At 69.1% G+C, this 15,355-nt stretch overlaps 1 protein-coding gene across 1 annotated transcript; it reads right to left on the bottom strand.

The window, feature by feature from the left end:
- Positions 1 to 1,441: 1,441 nt before the first annotated feature.
- On the bottom strand, positions 1,442 to 14,548 carry LOXL4 (lysyl oxidase like 4). The gene is made up of 14 exons (XM_050958833.1): positions 14,269 to 14,548; positions 11,936 to 12,108; positions 9,520 to 9,725; positions 8,805 to 8,843; positions 8,418 to 8,634; positions 7,275 to 7,458; positions 6,434 to 6,588; positions 5,801 to 5,968; positions 5,373 to 5,535; positions 4,557 to 4,800; positions 3,836 to 3,951; positions 2,925 to 3,061; positions 2,392 to 2,503; positions 1,442 to 2,107 (listed from the first exon to the last, which is right to left on the bottom strand). The coding sequence occupies exons 1-14, from the start codon at positions 14,534 to 14,536 to the stop codon at positions 2,037 to 2,039; spliced, it is 2,253 nt and encodes a 750-aa protein (XP_050814790.1). The 5' UTR covers positions 14,537 to 14,548; the 3' UTR covers positions 1,442 to 2,036.
- Between the last annotated feature and the right edge of the window lie 807 nt (positions 14,549 to 15,355).

Genomic DNA, 15,355 nt, shown 5'->3' on the forward strand with positions numbered 1-15,355 from the left:
GCAGTGTGATGGAATTGATGGGTTTCTCAGTTTGCATTTGTAAAAAGCTACCAGTGACAGCGCAGGGAGGGGCCGTCCTGCACGCCAAGCAGGACAGTCCGAACGCAGGTGGCCTGTGCAAAGTTTGCAGGTGGGGCGTGGTGAGTACGGATGGTGTGTGTCCAGCATGATGGCGTACGCTGGACTCCCGGGAACCAGCCTGTAACTGCCATCGCGTGCAAGGTGCTAAGGCTGGAAGCAGGCCCAGGGGTCAGGCTGGCGGACGGTGGCCTGGAAAGCAGTGACTCAGGTGGGACCGGGGGGGTCATGCACCCAACTGAGCAGGGGCTCCCAGCAGGGCTGCTGTGTCCCTGGGGTGTGGCAGTCGGAGCAGGGTGGGCGCATTACCTCCGTAGCGCCTCAGGGAGCCCCCCCCAGCTCTGGGGTGCACACGTCAAACACATCGCCAAGCGGGGGTGAGTTGGGCAAAGACTGATTCGACGCCCATCCTGTGTCAGCGTGAGAGACTCGGAGGGGCTGCACCCATGAGCTGTGCCGCCCCCGGGACGGGAGACACCTCTCCGCATAGCGCCTCCAGCCCCACGAGTGGCGGAAGCTACGGGAGGTCTCCCGCCCGCTAGCCTGGAGCTCGGTTGGAACTTGGGCGGGTTCTGCCGCCCCAGGCCATAGTGGAGATGGCCCTAGACGCTGCAGCTGGTCAGTTTATCTGCCCCGCGCCCCCAGGGTGCTGTGGTGCTCACGGCTGAGGCGGGACCAGCAGCAGGGCAGGGGCTGAGCCCCACACCTGGGAACGGCTGCTGACCATGGGAAGCAGTTGAGGAGGGAGCCATGCACAGTCTCAGGCCGGACAACCTACCCAGCCGCAGCAGCCGCTTGTGTTACGTGGTTCAGCCAGGAGCCAGTGACGCGCTTAGGCAGGCCAAGCCTGCATGGACACGTTGCTGGGCACAGGCAGCTCGTCGGGCTGGCAGTCCAGAGCAGAGCCCGCTGCAGGGCTGGGCTGGCAGGCAGACGCAGTGCCGCGGCACAGGCCAAGTTGTGTGGTGGGTAATGGCCCCCGGGAACAGCCTGGCCCTGGCCCTGGCCACGGGGGAGCCGCTAACTCCAGGCTAGGCAGCGCTCGAGCACTCGGCCCAGCTCACCAGCGGCTCTGGGCTGGAGGCGGGTGAGCCCAGGCCGGTGCTCTCACCTGGGCAGCACACGCCCTTCTGGCCTGACCTGCCGTGGCTCTGAACAGCAGCCCCAGCGCAGAGCCCGTAGGCCCACTCACTCCCAGTCCCACCTGTAGCTCTGGGTCTCTGCACAGAACAAACAGCCTCTCCGCCCCCATCGTTAACCAGGCACCCCCCAAGGGAAACTGAGGCACGCACCGCTATTCACACAAAATATTATGGACAATTCCCACTCCATCCCAGCACCCCCCTGAGGCCAGACACCAGCCTTTGACTTGCACAGAACCTTTATTCGTGACATGCTAGTGCTTGCACAAGTGGTGCTAGGCCTGAGACCACTCCTGAGACCAGGGGGACCTGGGCCCCACAGGCACAGGGCGGTGCTGGCCCCGAAGGTGGCTGAGGTAGTTGGCCTGGGATGGGATGCAGAGGCAGGCTCCTGCTGGAGCGTGATTCGTGGGGCCCTCCCCTGTGGTGCACAGCTGCTGGCTCGGACGCCCCCTGGGCGTTAGGCGAGCGCCAGCCCCAGTCGCCCTCCAGCCCAAATAAATACCAAGGCTCCCTGAGTGCAGTCATGGCTGCCCCAGCCCAACAGGGCCAGGGGCCAGTGGGACAATAACCAGGACTGGGCGGGGGGGCCCTGGCCTGCCCATCCCAGCACGGGCCCAGGAGAGAAGCTGCCCCCCCAGCACAGTGGGGCCTTTGTGGGGTGCTCTCAGGGGAGCCCCGGGGCTGGCAGGAAGGCCCAGGCACTGTGACCCCCACCCCAGCCTCCCCCCTGCGGCTGCTGTGCAGGGGCCAGCACTCAGCCCCACAACACCCCCGTTTGGGCTGCTCCCCCGGCTCAGCTCCGCCCCACACGCTTCAGATGAGGTTAGTGGCCAGGTGCTGCTGCTGCTCCAGCTCTTGTACTGCATCGGCACCATACTGGTCACCTGGGGAGAGGAGGGACCCACGTGAGTGGGGGACCCACACACCCCTGCCTGGCGGAGCAGGAGAGGGGCACAGGGCCTGTCCCCTGGAGGCCTGGTGCCCACGGCTGCGCCGCAGGGGTGTGTGCACTGCGCTGTACGCTGCTCTCAGCCCCGGGCTGGGCTGGCTGGGCCTCCTGCTGCCTTCTGCAGGGCCCGTTTCTGGGGCAGGCATGAGCACCGCTCGGTCCGCCCCTCCCCGCCCCACCGGGGCCCCACCTGCTCTGACGCCCCCCCCCCCCCGGTACCTGTGCGGCAGCCGTGCAGCCAGATGCGGTGCCCGTCGTACTTGCACTGGCACCTCATGACGTTGTTGGAGAAATCGGACTCTGCCACCTCGTGCTTGGGGTTCACGACCACCTGGAGAGGGGACAAGAGGGGAGGGGCAGGGAGTCCACAGTGGGGGGGCAAGGCCAGGAGTGCAGAGCTGGGTCATGGCTGGTTGCAAACAGGTGCCTGGGCTGGTGGGAGAGGGACGGGGGCCCAGCCTCACACAATGGCAGCCAGTGCCCCAGGCCCCCTCACAAGCCACGGGCACAGCCCAGACCCCCTGCGCAGGAGACGGGGCTTTGGCCTCTGGCACAGGCTGGTGGGTTCCCACCCTGGCCAGCTCCCAGGACAGAGCCAGGCCCCGGAGCAGGCCATGGTGGGGGGGGAGGCAAGCACAGCCTCCTGGAGAGGCCCAGGCCCAGGCCCTGGCCCTGAGCAGGCCTTGGGGGGGTGGGGGTACGGCCTGCACAGCCTGCTGGAGACGCCCTGGCCCTGGGCACTTGGCTCCTACCTGCAGGACGTAGCTGCCGGGCCCCACGTCACTGATGTCCACCCACTGGCAGTCGATGTCGTGCCGGTAGGTGTCCCAGCACCCTGCACTCACGCCCTGCTCCCCGAAGTTGGCACATGCAAAGCGCCGTTGCAGCCCTGGGGAGAGAGATGGGGAGGGGACAGGATGACTCGGGCAGCCCCCCTCCCCCAGTCCCACCAGCACCCGCCTCCCTCCCGCTACACACCCTCATGCACTGGAGAGCTCTTCCTTGGCGTGCTGCCGGGGGGGTTCCAGCTACGCCAGGCCCAGCCTGTCCCAGCAGGGGGTGCTGTGGGGAAGGGGCAGGGCACTGGCTGGGGGGCTCCCAGCAGGGGGTGCTGTGGGGCACAGGGCAGGGCACTGACTGTGGGGGGCTCCCAGCAGGGGGCGCTGTCGGGCGCAGGGCAGGGCGCTGACTGGGGGGGGGCTCCCAGCAGGGGGCGCTGTGGGGGGGGGGGGCGGGGCAGGGCTCTGGCTGGGGGGCTCCCAGCAGGGGATGCTGCAGGGAGCAGGGCAGGGCGCTGACTGTAGGGCGGGGCTCCCAGCAGGGGGCGCTGTGGGGGCGGGGCACGACACTGACTGTGGGGGGCTCCCAGCAGGGGATGCTGCAGGGAGCAGGGCAGGGCGCTGACTGTAGGGCGGGGCTCCCAGCAGGGGGCGCTGTGGGGGCAGGGCACGACACTGACTGTGGGGGGCTCCCAGCAGGGGGCGCTGTGGGGGGGCAGGGTGCTGGCTAGGGGGGCTCCCAGCAGGGGGCGCATTGGGGGCAGGGCGATGGCTGGGGGGATCCCAGAAGGGGGTGCTGTTGGGAGCGGGGCAGGGCGCTGGCTGGGTGGGGGGTGCTGGTGCTGAGGAGGCCCTGGAGGGGTTCCCGAGAGCCCAGCCCGTACCTGGGGGGCAGTTGGTATCCTCGAGGCAGAAGCTGGCCTTGTGCCCCTCAGCCACCCTGGAGCCATTGAGCGTCAGCAGGTCGTAGTGGGTGAAGACCTCGATGCTGTGGTAGTGCCTGTGGGGGACGAGAGGGGGCAGGGAGCCAAGTGCACCAAGGGGGGGAGGGAAGAAGCAGTGCCCCCCTGACCTGCTTGGTGAGCGGGAGGAGGCTGGAGGGTGCCCTGGGTGTTTTGGGGCAGCCCCGAGCTCCTGTAGTGGGGAGAGCCTTGGCAGTGCCAGACCCCTGGCTGGGGAGGGCAGGAAGGAGCTGCCGGGGGTGGGGGCTGGGGGCCAACGGCTGGCCCCAGAATTACAGCTCTGGATCCAAATAAAGCCGTAATGACAGTCCTGGCCCAGACGCTGCCAATTACACCGGGCGGGGCCGGCACTACAGATCCAGCTGGGGAGCAGGACACGCAGCCAGCCGGGGCCATGTGGGGCCCAGGCGTGGGGAGACCGGGTGGCACATCCAGGGGCCCTGCTCTGGGGCAGCGGCTCTCTGGGTACAGCCCAGAGCCCTGCTCCTGGCTCTGGTTCCTCTCCTCGTCTGCCAGGCCACAGGCTCCCAGGGCAGCCCTAGCTAGAAGCTGCTGCACTGGGGAGCTGGCATTGCCTGGAGCCAGCTGCTGGGGGGCCACACCCCCAGAGCCCGGCTGTGCAGCCGTGCGGGGGGGCGCTCACCTGTGGCACTGGTGCCAGACCCAGGCGTGGCGGCCAGTCTGGGGCCGGAAGTCGGCTCGGCCCAGGTTGTGGATCCGGGAGGAGAAACGCAGCAGGCGCCGGTAGCCGTCGGGCCAGTTGGCGTGGTCGGCCGAGCGCGAGAGGCAGCGCTCCTCGTGGGCGCAGTACAGCATGGCGAGCGGCCGCTCCTCCAGGTAGCCCGTCTCCTGCACCAGCTGCGCGTCCAGCACCAGGTCCGGGGCCGCTGCAGGATCCGCAGGGTCAGGCTGGCCTGGCTTCCCTTGGGCTGGGCAGGGGCCCCAGCACCGGCAGCCCAGCTACAGGCACCTGCTTCCCCTCCCGCCCCGGCACCCCCATAGGCAGCTGCGTGCGACTGAGGACTCGCCCGGCTCGGGTGGGTGAGATCAGTGGGGCTGAGTGCCGAGGAAATCCCCAGTCCTGCCCCCGCCCACCCCCACAGGCTCCTGCTGCCCCCGCCCACCCCCACAGGCTCCTCCCCTTGCTGCCCACACCCACCCCACAGGCTCCTCCCCTTGACTCCATAGGCTCCTCCCCCTGCAGTCCCACCCACCCCCACAGACTCCTGCTGCCCCTTCCCACCCCTGCAAGCCCCTCCCCCTGCTGCCCCCACTTACTCCCACAGGCTCCTCTCCCTGCTGCCCACACCCACCCCACAGGCTCCTGCTCCTCCTGCCCCTGCCTACCCCCACAGGCTCCTCCCCTTCTGTCCCCGCCCACTCCACAAGCTCCTCCCCTTGACATAGGCTCCTCCCCCTGCTGCCCCACCCACCCCCGCAGGCAGGGCCCATTACTCACTGTCGGTGCAGCTGACCCCGGCAGAGAAGCGCCCACCCCCGGCCGGGCAGTGCACGGGGCCGTGGCGCTGGCATTGCTGGATGCTGAGCTCGGTGCCCGTGCAGTGCACGCCACTCATCACCACCTCGCCCGCCTCTGGGCTGCCCTGCCAGTACCAGGTCTCCTGTGGGGAGAGAGAGATGCCCCAGTGCTCAGTGGGCACACGAGAGCCCCGGGCCAGGGCCCCCCTGTCCCGCTCCCCAACACCAGGGTCCCCCCATCCCCTCCCTTGATGCCAGGCCCCCCATCCTGCCCCTTGACATCAGGGCACAAGGCCCCTCCCCACCATCCCCCCCAGCAACATCCCCTGACACCAGGGCACAGGGCCCCCCTGTGCATCCCCCCAAGCCAGGGCACAAGCACCCACCCCTCCCCGCTGTGGGACTCACCTGGAGGGCATGGCTGGCGAAGCCTAGCCCCAGCTGCCTACAGACCACCATGGCCTCGTTCAGCCCCCACCGTTCGCCGCACACGGCGCCCCACTTCAGGGCGCCCCCCACTGGCACCAGCACTTCCACCACACCCTCCTCGGGGCTGCGGCCCCCCGCCAGGCGCACCTGGGCAGAGCAGGGGTTAGCTGCCAGCTCCCCTGCTCCTTAGCTGGGAGATGCTCCTCCCCCCGCCCGGGGACAGCCACTGGAGACCCCCACCCCAGCTAGGGGCACCTGGGGACCCCCATGCCAGCTGCCAGCCCCACCCCATATGTCCTCCGTACCATTAGCAGCCTCCTTCAACCTATGGCATCCTCCTTGTGGTGCCCTGTGCCACCCTCTCCTCCTGCAGCGTCCCACTGTCCTCACTCCCCCAGACCCCCAAGCGCCCCCCAGAAGTGTCCCATGGCACCCACTCCCCAAGACCTCCCAGCACCCCCTCCCCCAGGCCTCTCTGCCCCACGGCACCTACCCCACCCCAGGCTACTCGCTCCTCCATGACGCCACACTGCCCCCTCCTTAGCCATGCACCCCACACCTCTGCCCCCTAGCATGGGGGACAGCCCCCTAAGGCTGCGGGGGGGGGCTCACCTGGCTCTGGTAGTCCATGTGGGGCACGTTGCACCGGACGGCAGCGTCGGCCGCATGCTGGCAGCCGCTCTGCGCCGCCTCCTGGAAGCTGCATTCGTGAAGCACGCGCTCGTAGCCTGTGCACTGAACCTTGGTCATGTGGATGGGGCCCAGGCCTGGAGGCAGAGGCCAGCGTCAGCGCCGGGGCCAGGGCAGCCCGACTCACCCTGGCTAGCACCGAGCTCGCCCAGGCCACCCCCGGCTGCTCCAGTGCAGCCCTGCCCTGGCGCCGCCCGAGGGGCTCCCTGCACAGGGCCCGTTGGGCCCTCCAGCCTGTCCTCCTGCAGGGCACCGGCCAGAGCCCCCCAGCCCGAGAGGCCTCAGGGGCTGAGCCATGGAGAGACGGGGAATCCCCCCTCCCCAGGAGCTTGTCCTGGGGCTCCCCAGCGGCCCGGCTCCTTGGGGACTGGACCGGGCCTGGCTGCACAGTCAGTTGCTGGTCCCTGGTGTGCTGGGCTGGGTCCCCGAAGGCCTCACATGCCAGGATCCGGCCGCTCTCCCTCGTCCCTCCCAGACACTGCACAGCCCGAAACTCTGGGCTCTCCTGCTGGTCCTGCAGCTCTGCTCCATTCCAGCACCCTTTGCCCCTGGGGCGCCCAGACCCGGACCCCCTGTGCTGAGGGACCCCCCGTGCCACCCTAGAGCTCACCCTCAGCTGCTCGTCTGCCCCAGCCACTGATCCTGAGACACAGCACATGGGAGTGGGGCCCAAGCCCCCCACCACAGCCCCTGGGGTCCTGCTCTCCTCCCCGCCCCCCGAGCACCGCGGCTCCCCACATGCTGGCTCCTTCCAGCCGCTCACCCTGGCCCAGCTGGGCCCCCGCCAGGGCCTGCCTGGCTGTCCCATAGCCCAGCTGCCGACACACCACGCTGGCGGCGAGCAGGTCCCACTTCTCGTCGCACACGGTGCCCCACTGGCCGTGCCGCAGCACCTCCACCCGGCCCTCGCCCACCTGGGCACCAGCCCGGAGACGCACCTGGGGTCCCTGCAAAAGAGGGGGCCAACGTGGGTGTTCGTGCACACACCCCCACACCGGGGAATGGCTGGGGTCCCGCCTGTCCCGGGGTACGTCTCAGATCTGTGGCAGGCTCTGTCCTGTACCCCATTCCCTTTAGCCAGGGCCCCCCACAGCCACCTGCCCCGCTCCCCACAGTGCCCCCTGCTGGGACAGGCAGGGGCTGGAGCAGACAGGAGCCCCCCCTCCCCAGCGCCCCCTGCTGGGACAGGCCGGGGCTGGAGCAGACAGGCGCCCTCCCCACCCCCCAGCGCCCCCTGCTGGGACAGGCTGGGGCTGGAGCAGACAGGAGCCCCCCCTCCCCAGCGCCCCCTGCTGGGACAGGCTGGGGCTGGAGCAGACAGGAGCCCACCCACCCCACAGCGCCCCCTATAGGACAGGCTGGGGCTGGAGCAGACAGGAGCCCCCCCCACTCCTCAGCGCCCCCTGTAGGACAGGCTGGGGCTGGAGCAGACAGGAGCCCCCCCTCCCCAGCGCCCCCTGCTGGGACAGGCTGGGGCTGGAGCAGACAGGAGCCCCCCCCCACTCCTCAGCGCCCCCTGTAGGACAGGCTGGGGCTGGAGCAGACAGGAGCCCCCCTCCCCAGCGCCCCCTGCTGGGACAGGCTGGGGCTGGAGCAGACAGGAGCCCCCCCCCACTCCTCAGCGCCCCCTGTAGGACAGGCTGGGGCTGGAGCAGACATGCGCCCCCCCCCCCGTGCCCCCAGCTGGGACAGGCCGGGACTGCAGTCACCTGGAGCTTCCCCCCCAGCCAGCTGCTGCCTCGCTCCCGCTCCGGAACCTTTGCTCAGTCTGTGCTCCTGACATCAGTCCCAAGAGGAACCATTTTCCCGCCCACACTGTGGCGCTGCCCATTCCTCGGGGCTGGGGGCTCTCACAGGGGCTCCCCCCGCCCCTCAGACCTGGGGCCGGGGCTCCGGCAGGGCTCACCTCCGCCTGCAGGCCTTTGCGGAACGGCTTGGCCTTGGCTTTCTGGAACTCGGGGCCCGGGACGCAGCTGATGACGGCGTGCATGCCGTGGGCGCAGGCGGGCCGGCGCCGGGCGGCAGGGGACACCTGCACCGGGCAGCGGGAGAGGTGGGGCTCCGTGCCCAGGCAGCTGAGCCGGTGGATCCAGAACGTGTTCTTCTGGCTGAGGCTCCTCAGGCTGCGAACCGGGTCGGGGTCGGGGTCAGCTCATGTCAGTTCCCGCCCGCCCGACACTAACAGCGCCCAGCCCATGAGACGGGCGCCCCCTCCCGCCGGTGGCCTGTGGGCAGCCTGGCACCCAGTGGGGTCACCCCACGGAGGGGAGCTCAGGCCGGGGCGGGTCCCTACCTGGACTTGGGATCATTCCACTTCAGGTCCCAGAGCTTCCTGCAGGGTTAGAAAGGGCAGGTGAGCAGGGCCATGGGCAGCCCCCCGGCCCCCCCACGGGTCACCGTGCCCCCCCCATTGCCCCCCACAGGGGTCGCCGTGCCCTCCATACACACCCCGCAGGGGGCGCTGTGCCCTCACCCCCCCATTGCCCCCCACAGGGGTCACCATGCCCTCCACACACATCCTGCAGGGGTCGCCGTGCCCTCCAAACCCCCCATTGCCCCCCACAGGGGTCGTCGTGCCCTCTATCCCCCCCCGCAGAGTCACCATGCCTTCCATCTCCCCACCCCCTGCAGGGGTCACCATGCCCTCCGCCCCCCCTCCCCAGACATCCTGCCCTGCAATTGGTTTCTACCCTTGGATCCAGGACTTAATGCCCCAGGGAGCCCCGTGACTCAGCCCCTTGCACCAATGCACACACGTGTGCAACACTCAGCATTCTGTGACCTTGGACCCCTCCCACTCCATCTCATCTAAGCACCACAGACTGTTGCGAGGGGACGGCCCTGACACCCCCCAGCCAGCCACACGACCTTGTCTGCGGGCAGCTCCCCTGGCAGACACCCCCTCGCCTGGCAGGCCCAGACCTGCCTATCAGACCAGCCCCCCCGGCACACTGGGCACAGGCACCCCCTTGCCCCAGTCAGCACACGCTCGCTGCACCCGGCGATACCTGTAGAATCTGGGGTTGAGCCGCTTTTCCCGGGGGAAGCCCAGCATCCCGCACACCACGCGGCTGTTGTTCCTGGTCCAGCCGGCGTCGCACACCTGCCTCCAGCGCCCCTCGTGCTTCACCTCCACCACGCCCTCACTGACGGGCACGCTCAGCTTCGCCCAGGCCAGGACCGGCTTGAGCCGCACCTCCTCCAGCTTCCTTCCCTGCCCCAGGCCAGATACCGGGTGAGATGGGCACAGGAAACGGGGGGAGCCCCTGGGGTCCAGGCTGTGACCAAGTGGGGGATTTTTTAAATTTTTTCTTGGTTTTCCAGTGGTTTGCATGCAGAGGGGGTGAGACTCAGTGTCCCCGGGTGTTACTGGTTTAACGAGGGGAGGGGAGAGGGGGTTTGTTGGGACACAGGACCGGAGAGGGAACTTGGGACCCCGGCCAATGGCCTGGAGGATGGAGACCCCAGCGACTGGTGACCTGGAGGCGCAGCTCAGGAGTCCCAGCCGGTTCTGGCCAGTGGGAGGACAATGGGCTGCGGGGAGAGGACCGCGGTGACCTGACCAGCCGGTTCCAGCCAGAGGAAGGCTGAGAGGAGAGGAGACCAGGCCATCCTGTTAACGACCCTGTTTCCCTGGAGAGAAGACAATGGACAGAGGGGGCTTGGGGCCAGGGATATCGGAGACCCAGCTGGGAAGCAGGGGGGCTCTGGGCTGGAGAGGGGGAGCAGGCAGAGCCCACCTGGCTGCAGGGGGACTGAGATGTGCTGGGCTGAGGGAGACCAGGCTTGAGGCCCTGAGAGTTTTCTTTGCTGGGTTCAATGCTTAGTAAACCCTCCTGTGTTACGCTGGCTGAGAGTCACTCCAGGCTAGAGAACAGGGCAGGCAGGGGGGTCGAGGCCCAGGGGGTCCAGAGCGAGGGGACTCCCTGGGGGGGCCCACGGCAGAGACAGACGTGCTAAGGCTCAGAGAGGTGCGGCTCCAGGAGGTAGAGGGGCCTGGCTCTGAGAGAGAGTGGCCCCCCAGGAAGGGCTGTCGCACTAAAAGGGGCACCCCCCATGGACCACACGGGGCCACGACTGGGCACAATCTGTGAGTCCATGACAGGGACCCCAGCAGATGGCCTGGAGGATGGAGACCCCAGCAACTGATGACCTGGTGACCCAGAGACCCAGCTCAGGAGTCGCAGCCGGTTCTGGCCAGTGGGGGGACAATGGGCTGGGGAGAGAGGACCCCGGTGACCTGACAGACGTGCTAAGCCTCAGAGAGGTGCGGCTTCAGGAGGTGGAGGGGCCTGACCCTGAGAGAGAGTGGATGCCCAAGAAGGGCTGTTGCACTGGAAGGGGCACCCCCCCACCAGGGGCGGCTCTAGGCATTTTGCTGCCCCAAGCACGGCAGGCAGGCTGCCTTCGGCGGCTTGCTCGCGGACCCTCTGCAGGCGTGCCTGCAGGAGGTCCTCCGAAGCCGCGGGACCAGCAGACCCTCTGCAGCCAAGCTGCTGAAGGCACCCTGCCCGGCGCCCTCGCAGTGCTGGCAGAGTGCCCCCCGCGGCTTGCCGCCCCAGGCACGCTCTTGGCATGCTGGGGCCTGGAGCCACCCCTGACCCCCCCCCCATGGACCACATGGGGCCAAGATTGGGCATGATCTGTGAGTCTGTGACAAGGGAAGAGACCACTCGGAGGTGGGGCTGACAACACCTTTGTAGGACTGGGGGAAGCAGGGCAGGGCAGGGCAGCACATGGCTGTGAGTCTGGAGGTGTGGGGGCAGGGTGCCCAGGGCTGCGGGTCAGGAGTGAGGGGCACCGGCAGAGCTGTGGGGAAAGGCCAAGGAAGGGATAGGAGGGAGCAGGGAGGGGGAGCTGAAGGCTGGAGTAACAGGAAGGGGCTGGCATTAACCAGACCCTGCACTTGCTCCTATGCATGCGCATGTGCACACACACATGCACGCACACACACACACACACAGACACACGTGCACACTATCTCCGGTCAGTATCTCCAAAGTGCATTGTGACAGTACCATCAGAATGGGGATGTTTCTGCCCCCCCAGCTCCCCCAGCCCTCCCAGCAGCAGTCAGGGAGGCCGGGCCCCTCTCCAGTAGGGGGCACTGCAGTGAGCGGGGCAGGAGTGCTGGGGTGGGGTAGCTCCAGGCAGGTGCTGGTGATAAGCACAGGCCAGGCAGGGCAGACTGAAGAGACAGGGGCCCCTGGCAGAGGTGCCAGTCCCCCCATTTCAGCAGAGATCTGCCCCCCTGGGCTGTCTGCCCCCCAGCACTCCTGCTTTGCACTAGCTGGGGCTTCTGGAGGAGGGACTCGGGCCTGTTACAGGGGTCAGAGTGGCTGAAACTCCTGGCCCTGCGGCAGCAGGAGCCCCAGGCGGGAAGCACCCCCAGCCAGCCCAAGCATCCCCACGGTCCCCGCTCACCTGCAGGACGGGGGCTGGGCCCAGGGCACGAGGGCCCGGGGGGTGCTGGGCCGAGCACACGACGCCGGCGTCCTCTCCGTGGTTGCAGTCACTGACGCCCCAGCCGTTGGAGTCGCACTCGGCCAGGGAGCGCTCGGTGCCAGCGCAGCGCAGGTTATCCAGCCAGATGGGGCCTGGTGCAGCAGAGGCGGGTCAGTGATGGGCCTGGGCCAGGAGTTCTGGCCCCCCCCAGCCCTCACCATGGGCTCAGCAACAGGACCCCAGGCTGGCAGCCCCCTCCCCCAAAAGCATCAGGGGGGCTCCAGGGGGCTCGCTGACAATGGGATACTAAACGGGTTGTCCCTAAATTACTAGCAGACACCCCACCCCCTGGGAGAGCTCAGGGGCTGTGCTTCTGACCATGTCACACACCCCCTGCCCCGCTCCCACAGCACCCCCTTCTGGGACAGGCTGGGCCTGGAGTTACCGGGAGCTCGCCCTCCGCCAGCTCCTGCCCCCTTTCCCACAGCGCCCCCTGCTGGGACAGGCCAGGCCTGGAGTCACCTGGAACTCCCCCCTGGCCAGCTCCGGCTCCGCTCCCCACAGCGCCCCCTGCTGGGACAGACTGGGCCTGGAGTCGCCTGGAGCTCCCCCCCCCGCCCGCTAGCTCCTGCTCCACTCCCCACTGCGCCCCCTGCTGGGACAGACTGGGCCTGGAGTCACCGGGAGCTCCCCCCGTCCCCGCTAGCTCCTGCCCCGCTCCCAACAGCACCCCCTGCTGGGACAGGCTGGGCCTGGAGTCGCCTGGAGCTCCCTGCCGGCCAGCTCCTGCTCCGCTCCCCACAGCGCCCCCTGCTGGGTCAGGCTGAGCCTGGAGTCACCGGGAGCTCCCCCCGTCCCCGCTAGCTCCTGCCCCGCTCCCAACAGCACCCCCTGCTGGGACAGGCCGAGCCTGGAGTCGCCTGGAGCTCCCTGCCGGCCAGCTCCTGCTCCGCTCCCCACAGCGCCCCCTGCTGGGACAGGCTGAGCCTGGAGTCACTGGGAGCTCCCCCCGTCCCTGCTAGCTCCTGCCCCGCTCCCCACAGCGCCCCCTGCTGGGACAGGCCGAGCCTGGAGTTGCCTGGAGCTTCCCCCCCCCCGCCAGCTCCTGCCTCCTTTCCCACAGCGCCCCCTGCTGGGTCAGGCTCGGCCTGGAGTCACCGGGAGCTCCTCCTCCCGCCAGCTGCTGCCACGCTCCCCACAGCGCCCCCTGCTGGGACAGGCTGAGCCTGAAGTCACCGGGAGCTCCCCCCCGCACCAGCTCCTGCCTCCTTTCCCACAGCACCCCCTGCTGGGACAGGCCAGGCCCGGAGTCGCCTGGAGCTCCCCCCCCCAGCTCCTGCTCCGCTCCCCACAGCGCCCCCTGCTGGGACAGACTGGGCCTGGAGTCGCCTGGAGCTCCCACCCCGCCTGTTCCTGCTCCACTCCCCACTGCACCCCCTGCTGGGACAGACTGGGCCTGGAGTCACCTGGAGCTCCCACCCCGCCTGTTCCTGCTCCGCTCCCCACAGCACCCCCTGCTGGGACAGGCTGGGCCTGGAGTTACCGGGAGCTCCCCCTCCGCCAGCTCCTGCCACCTTTCCCACAGTGCCCCCTGCTGGGAGAGGCTGAGCCTGGAGTCACTGGGAGCTCCCCCCGTCCCTGCTAGCTCCTGCCCCGCTCCCAACAGCACCCCCTGCTGGGACAGGCCGAGCCTGGAGTTGCCTGGAGCTCCCCCTTCACCAGCTCCTGCTCCGCTCCCCACAGCGCCCCCTGCTGGGACAGGCCGAGCCTGGAGTTGCCTGGCGCTCCCTGCCGGCCAGCTCCTGCTCCGCTCCCCACAGCGCCCCCTGCTGGGACAGGCCGAGCCTGGAGTTGCCTGGAGCTCCCCCTTCACCAGCTCCTGCTCCGCTCCCCACAGCGCCCCCTGCTGGGACAGGCCGAGCCTGGAGTTGCCTGGAGCTCCCTGCCGGCCAGCTCCTGCTCCGCTCCCCACAGCGCCCCCTGCTGGGACAGGCTGAGCCTGGAGTCACCGGGAGCTCCCCCTCCACCAGCTCCTGCTCCACTCCCCACAGCGCCCCCTGCTGGGACAGCACCCCCCCATTTCCTCCCCCCTCCATAGCGCCCCCTGCTGGGACAGGCTGGGGCTGGAGTCTCCTGGAGCTGCCCCACAGCCAGCACTGGGCCTTGGGGTGGGGAGAGTTCTGCAGCTGGGGGCTTTCACCCCATATGGCTGCCCCACCCCCAGGAGCCCACACTCCACTGTAGGGTAGCCAGCACCCTGCCCAGGCTGGGTCTGTGCCCGCACTGCTCATGAGCAGAGGGCCCTGCCTTACCTTCCCCTTGGCCATACTTGGCGCTGTGGGCCCATGTCACGGCCGACTCAAAGCCCAGCTCCCTGCAGGCCACGCTGGCCACGTGGAGGTCGAAGTCGTCGTCGCACACGGTCCCCCACTGCCCGTCGTACAGTACCTCCAGCCGCCCCTCGCCGGCTTGGTTCCTGGACCCCGCCAGCCGCACCTGAATCTGCGGGGGCTGCTGCCAGCTGGGGGTCGCCAGGCACAGCAGGAGCGGGAGCAGGGTGGGGATGGGTCCGGCCAGCATCACTGATCCTCCACAAACAGACACCTAGAAACAGCCTGGCATGGCCGGGGTCAGGGCTGGGGTCCCCAGGGGCCACGGAATGAGCCCCCGGGCCCTTTGCCACAGACAGTGCAGGGCCCCATCCCACGGGGACAGGCTGGCTTGGGGGCAGGGTTTGGGATGGAGCTTTTCCCCTCTAGGGGTGTCACCCTGCTCCCCACGGGGCGTGGACACACGCAGCCCCCAGGTGCCAGAGAGTCACAGCCTGACACGACCCGGGGCAGGCTGGGCCCCACGAGCGCGAAGCCCTGGCGGAGCAGTGCGAGGCCCTTCCCCTGAGCTGGGGGCACAGGGGGAGCAAGGGCCCCAGAAACCAGCAGCCCAGGTAGCTGCTGGCAAAGATCCAAGGAGCGGCGGATGGGAGGAGGTGCTGCCCATGCCCAGCCCTGGCACTGCCACCCACTGAGCCACACAGCCAATGCCCCAGTAGGTGTCAGGCCCGTCTCCCCCAGAGCCCCCTGCCCAACCCCAGCACCGACCCTCCCCCACCTTAGCCAGCACCCCCTCCTCCAGGTGTGAGGGCAGGGTGCGCAGCCCCCAGGGTGCAGAGAGCGGCCGGCCCCAGAACCCAGGCTGCGGCGTGACCCGCAAACCCCCGGTAATAGGGCAACAGGCGCCTCCATGCAGGGGCTGCAGCCCCCTGAACTGCTCCCAGACCCCTCCCCACCTGACACCCCCACATTCTCCCACCAGCCCTGTGCCCCCCTTGGCCCCACATCTGCCCACTGTGAACCCAATGCCACCACAGCCCCTGCCTGTGCCCCAATGCCCCCACATCCC

This window comes from Gopherus flavomarginatus, chromosome 6 (assembly GCF_025201925.1).
Source record: "Gopherus flavomarginatus isolate rGopFla2 chromosome 6, rGopFla2.mat.asm, whole genome shotgun sequence".
Lineage (NCBI taxonomy): Eukaryota > Metazoa > Chordata > Testudines > Testudinidae > Gopherus > Gopherus flavomarginatus.

What these genes read in the sequence shown, in the direction of transcription:
- LOXL4 (XM_050958833.1), bottom strand. Translation starts at nt 14,536, where the DNA reads ATGCTGGCCGGACCCATCCCCACCCTGCTCCCGCTCCTGCTGTGCCTG. An exon ending in GCAAAGGCCTGCAGGCGGAG is followed by an intron (nt 7,459 to 8,417) that starts GTGAGCCCTGCC and finishes CCTCTTTTGCAG; the next exon opens with GGACCCCAGGTGCGTCTCCG. An exon ending in GGATACCAACTGCCCCCCAG is followed by an intron (nt 3,062 to 3,835) that starts GTACGGGCTGGG and finishes CTCTCTCCCCAG; the next exon opens with GGCTGCAACGGCGCTTTGCA.